General features: G+C 38.6%; 2 protein-coding genes across 5 annotated transcripts; both read right to left on the bottom strand.

Annotated features, from left to right (window-relative positions):
- Positions 1-1,022: 1,022 nt before the first annotated feature.
- LOC116204928 (lysophospholipid acyltransferase LPEAT2) lies at positions 1,023-8,357 on the bottom strand. Of its 4 annotated transcripts, none has more exons than XM_031537305.1 (16): positions 7,721-8,357; positions 6,772-6,952; positions 6,625-6,684; positions 6,064-6,227; positions 5,915-5,978; positions 5,222-5,290; positions 4,223-4,318; positions 3,891-3,899; positions 3,512-3,582; positions 2,950-3,016; positions 2,761-2,811; positions 2,529-2,639; positions 2,391-2,438; positions 1,830-1,994; positions 1,392-1,482; positions 1,023-1,304 (listed from the first exon to the last, which is right to left on the bottom strand). In XM_031537305.1, exons 1-15 carry the CDS (start codon positions 8,197-8,199, stop codon positions 1,474-1,476), a joined length of 1,644 nt encoding a protein of 547 aa, XP_031393165.1. In that variant the 5' UTR covers positions 8,200-8,357; the 3' UTR covers positions 1,023-1,304; positions 1,392-1,473. The 4 variants fall into 4 exon arrangements, with proteins under 4 accessions (XP_031393165.1, XP_031393163.1, XP_031393164.1 ...); XM_031537303.1 differs by having other exon boundaries at positions 3,891-3,935; positions 7,721-8,356; XM_031537304.1 differs by lacking the exons at positions 1,023-1,304; positions 1,392-1,482 and having other exon boundaries at positions 1,499-1,994; positions 3,891-3,935; positions 7,721-8,356.
- A 5,152-nt stretch (positions 8,358-13,509) lies between these two features.
- On the bottom strand, positions 13,510-17,877 carry LOC116205691 (CRS2-associated factor 1, mitochondrial). Its single transcript, XM_031538337.1, has 5 exons — positions 17,155-17,877; positions 15,537-15,664; positions 15,052-15,277; positions 14,831-14,958; positions 13,510-14,073 (listed from the first exon to the last, which is right to left on the bottom strand). Exons 1-5 carry the CDS (start codon positions 17,741-17,743, stop codon positions 13,858-13,860), a joined length of 1,287 nt encoding a protein of 428 aa, XP_031394197.1. The 5' UTR covers positions 17,744-17,877; the 3' UTR covers positions 13,510-13,857.
- Between the last annotated feature and the right edge of the window lie 289 nt (positions 17,878-18,166).

Here is an 18,166-nt window from a genome sequence, read left to right on the forward strand (position 1 = left end):
GTAAAATTCTAAATTTATGTGTCTTGCAAATATTAGTTCCATAATTATCGTTATTATTGCATTAACCTCAGTTCAGTTTGTGATGCTTCCTCTCATTTGAAAAAAAAAAAACAGCTATCATAATTTATTATTCCTTTTGGGAAAATTCTATTGTCCGCCGCCTTATGAGCCATCTCCTTAAGGTTGCGTTTGGTTTTATAATAGGATTTAAAAATCAGATTTTGATTTTGAAAAAGAGTGGTATAAATGGGGCCCACCCTTTGACTTTGTATGAGTTATGTTGTTTTATTGTATAAAAAAGTAGTATAAATGGAGTCCACTCTTTGACTTTGTATGAATTATCTTGTTTTGTAGTGGGTAGAGTTAAGTTAGAATTGTGATTCTAAAATTATATCCTAAAACCAAACATGGCCTAAGTGATTCTAGCCATTGGATCAACTAGGATGATCTTCTCCATCCGTAACTACAAACTTGTGGAACCAAACTACCTTGCTTTTTTTTTCCCCCCCTAATATTTATTAATTAAACTCCCATTTTCTTAGAAAAATAAGAATAACAACTAGGAAAACATATGAGGGTGGTAGGTGACCGGTGTAGAGCAACCACTAATCTTTATCATCATCATCATTATTATTATTATTGTGATTATTATCATCATCGTTAATTTAATTTTTTGGGCTTAGATAGAGCAACCACTGCTCAGAATGGGGTTCACTTTTAATTTTTCATAACTCACCCTACTTGAAAGGGGCCATTGAAAGTTGAACTGTAACTACAAAAGTTGAACTTTTAATTTTTCATAATTTTTCTAAAATATCCTCAATTTTACGCAGTTCAATTTGAAAGGAATTTAAAATTAACAGTTTTTGTTACAAAAGTTTTTCTAAACCAAGTTATTTTGTATTTTTGTGGATTTAATTTATAAACTATACTCTTTTTACCAAAAAAAAGGTCAAAATCATATTTTGTTCCTGTATTTTATGCGTTAAAAACTGTAAATTGGTTTAAACGAAATAAAAAGATACGATAAGTCTCACTAATAATGGATAATTATGTAAATGAAAATCATGCAATCACATAGACGTACTACACCACATTTAAAAAAAAGAAAAAAAAAAAAAAAAGAGAGCAGTAGAAAATGAGATGAAATTGTCATTGAGCTGCGTAGGCTCCTGATGAGGCCCATATAGCTAGTCAGTCTCCAGAGGCACATTTGGACTTTCACTCGAAGGCCAACTACCTCTACATTAACCTCTCTGGAATTTCTTCATTCCGATGGTTCGTTCTCCGGAATAAATCTTACCCTACCAATTACGATAGCAAGCATTAACACGAACAATGAATCACATATTTGCATAAATGATATAATTCTATTGGTTCTTTATCATTACCGTCGGGCTGTCGGCATCAGGAAGGACCGGGTTAGTTTTCCAAGCAAGTGATTTTGGTCTCTAGAATCTGTGGAGAATCCCTTCAGCCATTCTATTACCACAGACAATGAAGAGCAATTTGGTTAGCCATTGATTGCTGAATCCAAAACTGCAACTGTGATATAATAAAATTGAGCTTTAATTAATCAATGTCCTAATAACACAAAAACTACTGAGGAGAGGCCCGCTGCTTAGGAAAAATAAAAACAGTACTAAGACCCCCCACTCTCTCAATTCTCTCCCTCTTTAACATCTCTCAGCAATAAGAAAAAACAGTAATTTCTTTTTTTTTGGGCTTACAACAATCTAAGCAAACAAGAATCAGAATCATATAAAAACCAAAAAAAAAAAAAAAAACTCAAACGAGAAAAATAAACATATCCATGTTTCCTATTATACAATGTCGTCGGATGTTGTTTCTCCGTTTCCTGATGTATGTGCCTGCCCCAACTGGGGTGAGAAGAGCACTATCAGCAGGGGGTTCTTCCGCAAGCAGGTGAGGAACTCCTCCCTACTGGATCTTCCATCACCATCGGCATCGAACAAACCAAACAGCTCATGGATCTGCCAAAAGAAAAAACACCAGGATGGGATGTGTTAGGATACCTTTTGCCTAAGAAAGCGTGGAAGACCGATCAGCTTCCAAAGGGAAAGAAATGTGCAGCTATGAAATGGTAGGATTTATTTTGAGGATCTTGGAATAAGATCAACAGCCTGTTTGCTTCTCAGCAACACGAAGAAGCTTCCCCGTTTTCCATTTTGCCCTTTCCTAAAGATGAGTAAGAGGTGAAAATGTGTCGGGACTGTATCACATGTTGATTGATGAATGTCCTGATTGCAATTTCTATTTGCAAGAAATGCAATATCAAAAAATCTAAAAGGTAACAGCTTTAATTGGAGTGACCATCAGGCATTGTCTCTGGTTTTTCAAAACCAAAACGGACAAGTTGATCCCATTACCTCATCTTTGGTCATCTCAGGAACGGCGGGGCGGATGCTCTCTCCAAACTAATGAAAGGAAAAACCAGGAACACCAATTAGCACATCAGATTTACATTTATCTAGAACAAGTAGAAGAAAGATATAAAATTCATGAACCTGCTCTTCAGAAACGTGGTCATTTCCTCCAACATCATATTCACGAAATGCTTGTTCACAGGCCTGTCTGAAGAGCGGTTGCTTCATAACATGCGCCGAGGCAAATAAGAACTGCAGAAATGTATGATGAGGTCAATCCATCTCGAAGTCATCATGAGAATGTTGGAATCATACAACTACACTTATGTGAACTTCAGCAAATAGAAACTACAGAGACAAGCCAAATAGGTACCTGCTTGAATGTGATATAACCGTTATTGTCAACATCAATCAAATGGAATACCTGTCATCATTAATATTCACAGCGATCAGGGAAAATGGAACACCCCTAATTAAAAAAAAAGAAGAAGAAATCTAAGAAAAGGGAATATTCCCAAGCATCGGCTAGATGCTAAGGGAAGGCAACTTAATGGAAACTAACCTCATCCGTGAGATTAGAAAATCTCAATTTTAGAGCGCTCAAAAAACCATCAATGGTAACATGGCCGCTGCATGAAGAGGCGGAGTATATCTTAGAATGTGTCATTTTCGCATTAATTTCATAGATTTAATTGATATGGACAAAGAGAGATGCATTTTGTCAGTAAAATATAATACTACCAAGGGCCATATACTTGACCTAGCTAATCAAAAGTAAGCAAAAGTGTGCAGAGGACAAAAAGTGAATGGGCCAAAGGGAAGAAGAGAGAGGGTGGGCAACTATTTCAGCCAAGTTAAGAGCATTGAGTCAGGCAAAATCACTTATTTCATTAATTAATTTTCACTATCCTAAAGTGGTTTTTTTGACTTAAATTTTAATTCATATGTAACTATTTTTGAACAACTAACATATTAAGCTTATGCAAACATAATTCCAAGAATCTGTAAACAAACATCAAGAAGGTCTGATACATAATGCACTATCAGTATCTTATGTTTGGCAGGAATTAGCAATTATAATTCATCAGAAGAAAAAAGGAAAAAGAAAAAATTGGCAACAATACCTGGAATCCGGCTTCATGGAGAGAAACTTGTCGAGAAAATTAACCGCTTCCAAACTGTTGATGTGAAATAGCTGAAAAGAAAGACACAAACTGTAAAGTCTACCATGGTAAATTATGCCTCGTTTTATTACAAAAAGATTATTGTCTCACGTAGCACATCAAATTTCATCAATCTCAAAACAAGTTGCTTAAGAACTCAACGTAGAGAATCCCATTCATTGCTAAGCAACATATCTAAAGTTTCTTCAGAATGCTCAAGATCGAATGCTCCAACAAACAAATTCCAATGCTGCAAGGTTCTAGCTTCAGCTTTCTTCCATGGAAGAGATTCTAGTCGCAAATTTTGAATAAAATGCAAGATTGGGCATTAGAAACTCACTGATTCCACCTGAGCCATTTCAACCAAGTAATTCGATGGATTCTCCTGTAAAAGGTCCATCAGCAACATAGAAGACTTAGAGATATTCAGACCATTTAGGCAAAAGAGACTGGATTCATGGCATATTTAAAGTTGCCACTCTAACTGCTATCTATTCTCCTCATTCAATCAGACCCATAAAATATATTCTAAAATTGTTCGCCATGCTATAAACAAAAAAAGGAATCAATAGCCTCAAGGGACATAGTACGAGCAATCTAGTCCCAAAAGTGGACTGGAAATCCATATTGCATGGCTTGTTTCAAGGACAGATAATAACCGGAGTACCGGACCTGCTGCAATTCTGATGCTTTTGTGAGAAGCATTATATCTCCAAAGGAATGAGATGTTTGGGCAACATTTAAAGCCCTGGCAAGAACTTGTCTAGTCTGCAAAAGTCCAACAGCAAAAAAATATCAACTAGAATTCCCGGGTTATTTCATGAAATTAAGGATATATATAGATAATTCCTTCTAGAACACAATATCACAAAGATATATTCTAGGTTTCCTCCTATCAATAAGAATATTCTAGGTTTCCTCTAATATACTACTACTAGTATGTAAACCCTTGCATGCACAGGTTATAAATTATAAATTATGTCAACTTATTTGGCGTTTTTGAATAATTGTTCCAACTTAATTTGACCAAATTACCTCAATAAATCTTAATAAGATAAAAAAAAACAATATAAGAAAGTGTTAAATTTAGCAATAAATTAGTAAAATTACCTCTAACCGCACAATTTCCTTATTTTTTTCTCACCTCTATAAGGGAAAATCCAGATTTAACTCTTAAATCATTTTAGTTTCTATATGTTCTTTAGTGGGCCGATTCGCCTCAAACCTGGTTTGGCCGGAGCCCATTGGGCTTCCCTGAACCAGATAGTGTACATTGGAAAAAAATAAAGGCACATTAATATCTTTAAATGACTGTGAGATACTAAATTAATGAGATGATACATACAGATATTTGGCTTTTCGAAAAGATTTAAAATAATAATAAAAAAGCACAAAAGTGCGACCTTCTCAAGTGATTCAAACTTTGGACCTCAAGGAGGTTAGATAAAGACTAGCCATGCCCAATATAACCTTTATTAATTTTTCAAAAACTAAATTAGTTAAAAAATGCCTAATAAGACAAAGGAAAAATATCTTTAAAAAACCCGGGAATTAGATAGATAGGTTTGGCAATTTTGTATCTCTGCTAGGACAGCTAATTATAATGTTGATTTCACAATGAGATATTCAAACAGTAATCTTCTTGAGAAATAAAAAGAAATATAAGCTCACCCTCTTTGCAAAACGGGTTGGAATCTCCTTCTGGTTCTCAAGAGGGAAGACAACTGGAAGGTACTCCACCTGTCCAAAGAAGAGAAAACTGAAGCTTGATTAACCGAGTACATTTCTTAAGGAAAAGGCACCAAGAGATATAACAAGCACACATATAACAAGCATCAGGTGAAGCCATCTAGCACATATCTAACAAGCAACAGGTGGTAACAAGTAACTGTATCAGTACCACAGATGCATCAAAATTATGAGAATCGATTAATGAGTTCTCTAACAGAATATCCTTCTAGTGCAACAGCCTAAAAAAGAGGAACTTCTGATAGGCCTAAAGAATGGGTACTATACATATTTATATATGACTTTATGACAAACCAACAATTATACATACAATATAAACAAATATTTTCAGATGGAGGAATTTGAAGGAAAAGGATTCTGAGGGGAAGTGTCATTCTCCCAAATCCCTCCATTCAAATCAGGCTTCATTTCTTGAAATGTAGATCTTAAAGGATTCCTATTACATCAAGCAAAAACATTCCCAATTTGAATGGAGGGACATGGAGGAACAACAACCTCCTTCCCAATCTTCTCTCTTTAAGTCCCTACAAATTCCTCCACCCAAAAGAAGTTTGAAAGAAAAATCTCCAGCAGAGAGGATCTAGGTTAAGATTTCTCTTTTAAGATTAGCAGTACCTCCATAAAATTGTGAAACTGCGTGAACATCCTGAACATTAGCCTTCCCAAGGAGATATTTCCCCTAGTACAAAACAAAGTGAGGTCAAATATCGAAGTCATCAAAGACAAAGCAAAATGATAAATTCTGAAATGGGAAATAGACTTACCAAGACTGATCAAAGTGCATATGGGGATATCGTACAACAACTGGTTGAATAGCAAAACCAGGGATAAATGCACCGAGTTGGAATGAGATGAGGAACTTTCCGTTAGTTGTTGTTCCCTCAGGAAATAGCAGCACACGGGGAAATCTATCGCAAGCGGCCTTTCTCTGTATTCAGATCCTCGAAACCACATTTCTGTATCAAATAGCTTATAAATTGATGAAGATCATTTAAATTTGCTTCCAATAAAGCAAAAATTAACTTAAAACTACTTTGTGTCTGATCAAAAAGAGGATATAGCTGAATTTTGATCTCTTCAAAAGAATCACATTGCTACAACAAAGAACGGAAGCATATAGCAATATCTACTTCCAGCAATGGTTATTTCAAACATAAAACTGTGGCAAAGCAATTCTTGTTATTAGGAGGTATATGACTGGGGCATAATGTGAAAACTGTAACCGGTGCGAATTTTTACGCTGTTACTTCTAGAAAATAACTGGAATAAATAGCCATTTACAGCATCTAAGCCATCATTAGTGACGAATGAGAGAAGCTTTCTACCTTTATTTCATTTACTGCATGCTTCCTTGATGATGGCGAGAACCTATTTACATATATTACCTACAATGCAAGAAACCCAGTCTGAGCTCATGAACAAAAACAGATTGAACACTCATACCTGTAATACCAGGAAAAATCAGAAATTACCTGCATTGCTCTGATTATAGTTCCAACAAAGGGTAGAGAATCATGGGATTCAGAAGCAACCATGGTGGGAAAAAGTTCATAGAAGTAAAAGATAGGCTCTATATATGATACATGGTTTGACACAACAATTGGGGCGATGTCCCTCGGTGCGGGTTTCCCTTTTCGTCTAATCCAGTGATAGCTGCAAAAGTTAAAACTGGCGAGTTATATTCCAAGACATGCAACCTGTCAGTAGCAATAGATAAAACGTCAAGAAAGACCATTCACTTCAGTTTAGCATTGTTATCTATTCCCTCCCAACTTTCAAATAAAGATTCATGAGATTAAGATCCCGTGGTCTACTCCAACAGATGCATATCAAATCTCAGGCTTTCCTCTATTCAAAGTCATTGCCACCTGCAAACCAAATTACTTTTCCTAATGAAAGAGCTCAGAAGAACTTTAAAAAAAATCAGAAACAGCAGAAAAGGGTTTCTGGGCACAGTCACCCAAATGACCCAACCTCTGCTACAGTTGGCTCGATCGATTCTTTTGCTCGAGTTTTATTAACAAATATCATCTCTAAACTTCACAAGTCATTTCCTAACTCGTCTCCCAAGTAATCCCACTTGACCCCTTCAACTGGCATTAACATTCAACCGAACAGCAAAATTGTGAAGCCTCTTTGCGTGTAAACCAAAAGAAGACTCGACTAGCATACATACATAAATCCCGACAAAAAGAACAAAGAGGAACAGTTATCATAGCACAAGAACTACGCAAAGTCAACCAAAAGCTTCATACAGATAAAACACAAAAAGAAGCCAAAATTGAGGTTGCCTTAACACAGCAAAAACGCTTCTTCACTGATCATATTTCCTCAGGCACTGAGAGAAAATAGGAAAGCTTTACCCAGGAAAAAAACGAAAAAGGAACTTGAACGAAAAAGAAGAGACTCAACCGGGCTCACCCGAATGAGAAAAGGATGCACCGGGCACACACTCGGGTGACCCACATGAGCCGGCACCGCCAGGCAGGCATGGGATTCTGCTTATCCTTCCACCCTTCAAGTGCCAACTTCGTGGCCAGATACCCGATGCCCAGAGCGACCCCGAAAATCAGGAGCCTGACAGCCGCAATGGGCAGGCAGATAACAATCTTCAGGAGCTCGTAGACCCCATCAATCTTCTCCGTGTCGTTCTTGAACGGGTCGACGGTGCTGGGCGTCGGGGCGGAGAAGGGCCGGCCACCCAGGAACTCGTAGGGGCTGGGGTGTGAGGCGGCGGCGGTCTGGGTGTTGTTATGGGGGCCATGATGATGATTGTGATTTTGGGGGTGGGTTTTAGTATTCTTGGGGGTTTGTGGGGTATCATCGATGGTGATGGCAGAATGCTGGGGCCGAGGGGCGGAAGTCGGGAGGAGTGGGGAGGTGAGATCGGGGTGCGCCATTGATGAGAGAGGCTCAGAGCTTACAAAGGGAGCAAAGGCTTGACTTTAGAGAGAGAGAGAGAGAGAGGAGAACGGAAGGTGGGGAGAGAGAGGGAGAGAGAGGGAGATTTCTCCTTTCCTCTCCTCTGCTCGGTTTTCCTCTGATTTGGGAAAGAAAGCGGTGACAATTTTGATCCGTGTTCTGTTCTTTCTGCGGCAGTGGAAAATTGAAAAAAGAAATAATAATTCCTCAAAAATAATAAATTAAAAAGAACACGATGAGCCTTGAATTGAAAGGAAAAAAAAATGTAATTCTATAATTTCTATTTCTTACAAATGAATTGAATAAACACATCTTTTATGAAAATTATTTTTTTGGTAAAATCACAAATATCTTCCCTAGAAAGATATCAACTTTGTCTTGGACCCATGTTGCTTTCAATACTACAATAAAATTGCTCACAAATGGCTTAATCGGCGTTTGATTTTTGAGTAGATATATATGCTACTTTATTTTATGAGACAGAGGCAAAATATAATTGAGAAAAATTATTATTAAAAAAATAGTTATAATAATGGTTAAGAAAAATTAAGTGAGAAAATTAATTATAAAATTGAAAGAAAAAGTAAAAAGGTAATAAAAAATTGAGAGAATTTAATATTATAAAATTAATTATAATAATAATTTTAATTTATTTATTGTGAAAAAATCTATCATTAAATTTAAAAATAATCATATTGTTAAATTTAAAAAAATAAAGCGAAATGAATTAGAGTTAGATCAAAGCCCAGCAGAATTGATTTGGGGGGGGGGGGGGGGGGGGGGGGGGGGGGGGGGGGGGGTGGAAGACAATGTGGTGAGGTGTGTTAGGGACAAGACGGAGGGCTACACGACATGGTTGGGGGGCTTGTTCTTGAGGGTAAATATTTGGCGAATATTATATAATAATCAGACGGTATAATATTCAATCAAGACTCTTATAAGTAGAAAATTAACCTCACAATGTGGCCATTACCGTTATTGCATGAATAATACTCGACTAATATTTTGCGGTGTCTGAGCATGAGCAGCGTGGACGGGGGTGGGTAGCTCTGTCCCGACGTCCTGCGGGGTCCACTCATCTCCTGTCTAATATTATTTTCTAGGCGGAGGGCCTACTTCTGTTTGTATATTTTCTGTATATTTTTTAAATTGTTTTTGTTTTTAAAAATTCGACGTTTCTTCGTATGTGGCAATTCCATATCTTCATTTCCATATATCTTCTGCCTTTTTTTTTATTTTTATAATTTGACCGTCACACTCACCGGATCTTTCGAGATTTATTACTCGTGTCATGGCGGGTGGGTTTAATGCCTTGTGGATTAATATAAACTATACAGTAGAACCCTGCATATGCCCAGGCTAATATATAACGGGGAGAGATTCGAACTCGGAACGTCGACGCAACTGTGCTAAGTCTTAATCACCTGATTGTCAGTAATCAAACAAAGTTTAATTAAATTAAAGACTGAAAAATATAATACACATAAATTGTGTAGCAACGTAGATACTAAGTGAAAAATCACTTTGTTGAAAAGGTTTCGATCGGAATACAACCCTGTTCAGAGTGAATTCTTACAGAAAATTAGTCCATTTCAATACATAAATTGGTTTTCACCAAAAAGCAAAAAAAAAAAAGGTTTATTTCAAGTTAGTTGAATTCCATCGAATAATTGAGTTTTTTTTTTTGCTGGGTAAAATAATTGAGTTGACATGTTTGAATAAACACTACCTATTACCCAATAATAATTAAATAACGGAAATTTTTTATTTTGAGTTTTATCAATGTTATTATTTTCTCTAGTCCGTTTAATCATTTTGGTGAACTTGCAGTTTAATTACAGGGATACAATTGGAAAATGGATGTTGGATTATGGCTGTCATTTTGTTTATACGTACCAAACGTGACCAAAGAGGACGAATGATAAGTAGTAAAATGAGACTTGATTAATATTGCATTTTGAGGAAAAAAATCAACTGCTCGGAGCCCAACAAAATAATCATGAGAGTTTTGAAATACGAATTTGTACGAATCCTGGACATGCTTAATTCGAGAGCAAGAATTAACCATCAGGCGGCGATAAGATTTAATACCAATCAATGGGCAATCGGGCAAGGAAAAAAAAAAGGAAAGAAAGTGTCATTCCAATTATAAATAATTATATTTATTTAGAATTGTAATGATTATGTTCTTGAATTATAAGAAAAAATAAAAAAAATAATGAATAATTGAAATAATTTAATATTAAAAATTAAATTTAATGGTAAATAAAAAATTAAAGAAAAAAGAAAAAATAATAATTATATTATTGAATTGAAAATAAATTAAATTAAAATGAAGTAGAATAATAAATATTACTTCAAAGCCAAACATACCATTAGGAGGCGTTTGGTTTCAAACTCAGATTTTAACTTAACTTAATTATAAATTTTTTAAAATTGAATTGTAGTCCCACAATTTTTTCATTTTCAGAAATATGTCCCAACTTCCCTCTTTCCTTTCCATCACCGCACTGTTCATCTTCTTCCTCTCTCAATCACCACACTGTTCATCGGAGCTAGATCGAGATCAATGACCCACATGTTCCGTCAATCGAAGCTAAATCGAGATCAGTGACCGACATGTTCCTTCAATCGAATTCCTCTCTGCCTCAAATCACGTCAGCAAGGCTTCGATCGAAGCCTTGTTGCTTCAATTAGGCTTCGATTCGAGGCATTGGAGATGGACATGGACACCAGAGCTTCAATTAGGCTTCGAATCCATGCAGAGGAGAACCTTCAGGTGGAGAGGTCGTTGGTAGCGGCGCAGATTTCGGAGAAGGGGTCGATGTTGGGGTTTTCCGGCAAGAGCTGGTCTTTGATGCAGGAGAGAGAGGGCTGGGTTGAGAGGGATGACGGTCTCGCCGTTCTCGATGGCTTCGGTTCCATGGCGTCCACCGCCATTTTCGTCCTGCACATAGATGTCTCGACGGATTTTGCCGGATTTTGAGGTTTTCGTGGAGAAGGAAAGAGTAGACTGCTGTGGCGGTGGAGGAGATGAGGCGCCGATGAACAGTGCGATGATGGAGAGAGGAAGAAGATGAACAGTGTGGTGATGGAAAGGGGAGAGAGGAGCTGGGGCATATTTTCTGAAAATGAAAAAATTGTGGGACTATAATTTAATTTTAAAAAGTTTATAGTTAAGTTAAGTTAAAATATAACTCTGAAACCAAACAAATCCTTAATGTTTGTGTTTGCTGGGGTTAACTAAAGTTGATCGGATCCATAAACACCACATGCTTCGAACGCGGGGGAGGTTTCACCTGCCACATATCTATACAAACATAAAATAAAGTAAAGTAACAATAACAATAAACAATAAAAAAAAATAAAATGACGAGATCAGTGGACTTATCAAAATCAAAACATCCATCACGTGTCGGCCCAATAAACAACAAAAATCAAACATGTGGGTCCCGATCCAAATGGGGAAAAAAAAAGAAAAAAGAAAAAGGAAAGGGGTTGTTTAATTAGGTGGAACGTGAAGCACGGTAACGTGGCCTTTGAGATTCGGTCCACTTGGCAACAATGTGTGTGGGGGATCCATGAGATTCTCTTTCTTCAAAAAATCAAAGTGCAAGCTTGTCGTGTTTCGTGTTTTCCTTTTTTCTCCCCCAATCTTTTTGAAAATTTATTCTTGTGACCCCATTCAATTCCCTCATATACTCTTCGTGCATGCACATAAAACTTTTTCGCCCCCCAATTTCACTTTCCTTCCCTTAATTCATCAGTGAGGCTACGGGTGTCTAATTTCTTTTGGATTAGAGACAACTTGTCTAATTTCTTTTGGATTAGAGAGAACTTGCTTCGATCATAAGATGCTTTTAGCGGATTCTGGAGTCATGCAATTCTATTCGGTCTGATACTAAATGAAGAGAATGATCTGTTTGTGAACTCTCAGGGCATGTTTGGTTTATGAAAATCACAAGGAATCGAAATTCCAATTCCGGATCAGTTCCCATTCCCGCGCTCCTCGGTGCAAGTGAAGCCAGAATTGAGATTCCAAAAGAATCCCAATTCGGTATGGATGAAGAATTGGGACTCCTCCCAATCTGGCCAGATTTGCGATTCTGTGCCTAAGAATTGGGTCATTGTTTTATTTACCTAATTACCACTGCCCGTCACCACCGCTGCCGCCCGTCGCCGCACGATCTCCACCCCCGACCATCAGACCTACCTCTTGCGGCCGGTCTCGACACGACAAGGTCCGATCAGGCTTCTCAGTGGCCAAATCTCATCGGAAAGGGTGAGTTTCGACCGGTGGGATGTCAGCCCGAAACCCTAACCTCGCGACCGGGCGAGGCTCATCGAGGGCCTTGGAGGCTCGGCCTGTGCTCGCGATGACACTGCGACCTTGGGACGAGGTCCCCCGAGCCCACAGGCGAGTCTCAGCGAGACCTCTGAACTTTCGAAAAGTCGTGAACCCACCGTGGTGCTCCTACCTTTACTCCACCTCTTGCCTCCATCGACGCCTCCACCCGTGGCTCGGACCCTTGCTCTGGGTTCGTGAGGGCTTAGTGAACCCACCCGTGGTGCTCGTGAGCCTCGTGGCTCTCGAAGCCATGGGAGGGAATTACAGACAGTGCAATGTTCATCTTCTTGCGAAGAATATGAACAGTGGATGGATTTTTGTTTAAAAAAAATTAATCTTTAATTTTTAAAAATAGATGGAGTTTAGTCTTTTCATAGCATATCTGATTTCATTCCCAGCTAATTTCGAGGTTCAATCAAATAAAGGTTTTGAATTGGAAATTCAATTCTATTTCCTTCAAATTTTATTGTCTGTCGATTCTAATCTCTCTCAATTTCATGAACCAAACGCTATGTAAAAGGTTGGAGCATGAAGAACGCCTCTCTAGCCGAAAACTGAAACCTGGAAAGAGATGCTTGTCTGGAAGCGGGAAATGGAAAACTCTGCACCCTCAATAATCAGAAAGCCTTTTTATGTAATGGAGGCATCACGTGCCAATATCATAGGTCAATAACGATTTATCATTTTGATTTTTAATATATGAACAAAATAAGAAAAATCTCTTATTGACAAAAATAATATTTTCTCTTGTGACATAATCCTATGTGATATTTTCGTTACGCACTAGACCTTCTCCTCAATAACACCTTGATCAGTTCGAGCAAGAAATGATATAGAAACGTTTGGTTACTTACCCTATAGGAAATGGTACAACAGTTGCTTGCAGCTGGCAACAAGGATAGTTGCATGGTTCAAGTTACTCTCCTAGGACCAAAACATAGAATACACGGAATGATACCCGATAATTATAATTCTCGATTGAAAATGTCATAGGCTGTTATGTATTCCTTTCATCTGGAGCCCTAACTCTGATGACTGCATCATTCTTTCCAGCTGAGGAGCTCTACACTATACAATAAAGGTTAGGCGCGACAGAAAAGGAATGGAATGAAAACCGATCGTACAAAATGGTCATTTTTGTATGGTTGGTTCCATTCGCATTCTGTTCCTTTTCTTGCTTTGCCTACCAATCATAAATAGAAAAACCAACACGTTCTTCACTGAAGAACGTTGTTTTTAATCACATAATAATCTATGGATTTTGTCTATTTTCTATCAAAAAGATGAGCTAATCATCATCACCAGAGTAGAACTCCTCGTTGCTAGTACTCACATATGATTGATCAACACCACCCGAGCTGCTTACTTTGTCCTTGTTTGAACTAGCACACAATTCCCAATCGTCGAGAGGATAGTATCCGTCCTCTGGAGGTTTATAGTCCTTCCCTCTCCAAACCACAATCTGTTCCTTCTCGAACGTCACAAGGATACATGGAACCAAGTCCTACATAGACATCCTCGAGTTAGAAACATACTGTAAATGTCAAGATAGCGTAACATGTGTCTCAGATACGAGTGGCTAATCGAAACTTGAGAGAAGAAATCAAAAAAAAGAAACAAACACTTCATGTATCTGTCTTATTTCAGCATCTTGACCATTGACTACATTCTCCCTCGGGCAGGATAAAAGGAGTGAAAGATTAGTCATTTTAGTACCATGAATCGTGGGCCTACTTAACACTCCACAGAGTCCATCACGTGAAGATAGTTTCGTTCTAAATTTATTCCTGATAAGCTTCGATTAGTTACTGTGGTTCGCGGGATGCAAGGTATACCACTTATCTTTTATCTCTTTAATAAACTTTTTAGGATCTTACTTGTCCAAGAGCTTTCTGCATACAGCACTATGACTCGACAAAAAATTGACACTGTGAATCGTTGGATACCATTTATCTAGGATAGGAACATCATACTATGTTATCTGATTTCATGCAGTTAATTAAGAGCCCATCACTGGGTAAATGGTCAACAATCAAATACATGGACACCAAATGCTGCAACATGAGAGTTCTATATGCTTTGTACGTAAAGGGGGGAAAATGTTATAGGATTATTGTTCCTGATTGTTACGGAGTGCATGCCTACACAAGTAATAGATGAGATCTTCAATCAATGAATGATGATTTTAATTAGAAACATGATCCTTTTGCTGCGACAAACTCACAAGAGCGAAAATGAACAAGAGGGAAGAAAGGACTTACTCTAAGTTTGGCTCCTATTTTCTTGTAGTCGCTCCTTTCTAATCCCTGGCAGTCTATACGGACTAGCTCTTCGGTGAGAAAGGCATCCCTCACCATTGGCACCAAACTTGCATAATATCCGTTTTTCGCTGCAATTTTAAGAACTCTGACTGTGAAATCCCATGAACAGAGGACCCTAAATGTTACTTGGGAACTAGAAGGAGAGTCATAAGAATATGTACCGAGCTTTGTGATAGGAGGAATAGATAAGCCTCTCTTCCTCATTTCTTTAGTTTCTTCGATGTTTAGTCCATCAATTGTAGTTTTGATCAACCTGGGATATACCGGCTCATGGGGTTTCCACAACATCAATGGAATCACGGGCCTCTTTTTGTGATTGTAATTTCTACCTCTGTACAGGATAAGCTGACCACTATGTCTATGTATGATCTGCCCAAATGTTTTGTCCTACAACCACCACAAGAAATTCGTTTGAAAAGTCTTTTCAGAAACCAAGCAAACCACAATCCTAGAATCGCAACAGACAAGGTCCCATGGGTGAAGAACATTAAGATGAGGTGAAAACAAAACAAAATAAATATTTCTTTTCCCCCATTCTTGTTAGCAAATGATAAAGTAAATACTCAATATAGCGTGCATCATGAGAATCTATGAAGCAAATAAGTGCGCCAAAGAGAAGCTATTGATATAGTTTGGACCCAAGTACCTCAAGTTGGTGACAGACATTCTTCATATCGACTGTGGCAACACCCATGCATCTAATTCTGACTGCCTCAGCACGTCTCAAGTGATTGAAAATATCGTTCAGCATATTATGAGTTAAACCATCTCTGCCTACAAAAAAGGATGGACTTCGCACTTATGATAAGCATAAACAGAAGCAAACTTGGTCGTAGTCAAGTATGACAAGAGCAATTATATAAGCAGTCTTATTGTTCATGATTGCCTATATACCCTCTTTGTAATTATTGTTCCAGAGGTTTCAGCTGCCTCCCCACTGTCAGAAAAAATGAACATGCGACTAGAATTTGTAAGAAGGGAAATGGACATTGGCCAGCATATCTGATCCCCAAATTGCAGCTATAAGAGCTCTGGTGCAAGGCCTCAGACTTAATAGTTCTTATGCCGAGAATCGGCTTCCAAGTAAATCTGGCAAATGCACTTCAGGAAGTGCATCGGAATGTTTTCGACCGAGACATCGGAATGTGCCATGAGGGCATATGGCATAAGGTCATCTGGTTTCCTGACAGTGTCCCTAGAATATCTTTTTGGTATTGACTAGCGATACTGGATAAGCTGAATACAAAAGGGAGACTCGTGGAATGTAGGACGAGAGTTGCTGCAGTAGAATGTGAATCCTGTGACCACGAGGCTGAATCAGAGACCATCTTTTCTTCACACGCAAGGTCACTAAAGCCTTGTGAAGAATATACTAGGGAGGTATTGGTGTTTGCATAGTAGGTCATTGGAGTTCAGATACAGCACGGACATCAACAGTCCAAGGAAGGAGACATGAGAGTATCATGATCAGGATTTTCTGTGTGTGGAGAAAATCAATGTTTCAAAAGAAATCTGCACATCTCTACTTCAATAATTGTGCAAATGGTGAAGACGAGAGTTGTCTAGTCCCCACCTTATGCAGATGGCCTGGCCTAATTGGCATTTTTACAAAATTTTGAGATTATTAAAAATACCTCTTATCTAAAAAGAATCAAAAAAAGCAGTCTCATAATTTCAGCTAAATAGTATATAAAAGAAAAAGGATGCTTCAAGCAGGAAACATAAAGAAATGTTTCAGTCTAGAAAGAGAGGTCTTAGTCATCATAACCATAAACAGGACACAGAACACCATTTTTTTCCTCTACACAAAAGATCATATGATGCACAAGCATTCTCGTACAGAAATGTAACAACACACTCCTCTGAAAATGAACCGCATGACACTGAATGTTGAGCGCCGATCATCAAACACTTAAAAATGAAAATTTTTTGAAACCTCAAGCTTCTAGAAAGACCACAGACAGTGATGATGAAGCAAAGTTTAACACTTCCCTGTTGCGTTCCCACACAATTTAAGAGTTTGAAACTATTGCTAAAATTGAAGCTTTTGAAAAGCAGGGAAGCGATACTCTCTTGCTCATATCATCGAATACGTAATGGGCATAACAAGCTTCACAAAATGCTATCACTGACTATCCGTGACAACATGAACACCACCCAGATCATCACAAACTAAGGAGAAGCCCCAGAGAAGAATTTAATTATGAAATCAAGATAAGGAAAGACAGGAAAACCGCAAATCGAAAGGAGGATAATTTTTTTACCCAAATTAATCTGTCTATTGGTCCTTTTCCTCTGACAGCTCTCCACCAAGATCTTCCTTTCGGCCGCAGAGAGGGGCTCCCCTTGAATCCTCTCTCTCATCTTCCTCCTCTTCTCCTCGAGCTTCGGGTCCTCCACTCCCTCCTCCACCGACCTTGCCTTCGGGTCCACTGCTGGGGCGCATACTCCAGTCCACTCCCGATTGAGCCGCCCGGGCCCGAAGGGCGAGTACTTGGGTTCCCGCAGACCGATGGGCCTCACGCTCTGGGTGCTCTCTGTATAGCTGAACCTGAAGTCGAACGGGAGGTCGGATTTCACGGCCTTGATCGATTCCTTGTCGAGGGAAGAAGGGGGGCGGTACTGGGGTTTGGTTTTCTTGCCGGGGCGGTTTGGTTTGTGGTCAGGGTCAGGGTCAGGGCTTTTGGGGTGTCGGGAGAGGAGAGACGGCGGCGGCCGGAAATTGTATTGGGTGCGGAGCCTCGAGGAGGGGGAGAAGGAGACGGGGGCGGTGGAGGTGGAGAAGAGGTGGCGCCAGAGGATCAAGGAGGGAAGTGATGATGGTTTTTGGCGGGAGAGCTTGGTGAGCAACATGTGAGGAGGGTTCGAGGATTCGAAGGTTTGTCTGCTGGAGGAATTGTGTTGGGAGAGTTGGGGAAGAAAGGAAAATGGCGGTGGCCCGCTTGCGAGCTCTGCTGATTTTGAAAAGGAATGGCTTTTATATGAGGGGCAATTTTCAGGTCGAGCGGCGGCTGAATGTATTCAGCTCTCCTTATACGAAAGTAACGAAACGTTATCGTGTAAGTACAAAAATATTTCTTGATTCGTAAGTGCAGTAGATTAATTGTTTTATATGAAATGTTATTCTTTTGTATAAAACCTTATTAGTCAAGTAAAAAAAATATTTTGCATGAAGCGCGATGATTGAATATTTAGTCACTGAACCCAATAATTTTCTTCACATGAGAAGTGGAATGGAGACGAAAGACAAAAAAGGAAAGGAAAAAAAAATGAATT

The sequence above is a fragment of the Punica granatum genome, chromosome 4 (genome assembly GCF_007655135.1).
Source record: "Punica granatum isolate Tunisia-2019 chromosome 4, ASM765513v2, whole genome shotgun sequence".
Lineage (NCBI taxonomy): Eukaryota > Viridiplantae > Streptophyta > Magnoliopsida > Myrtales > Lythraceae > Punica > Punica granatum.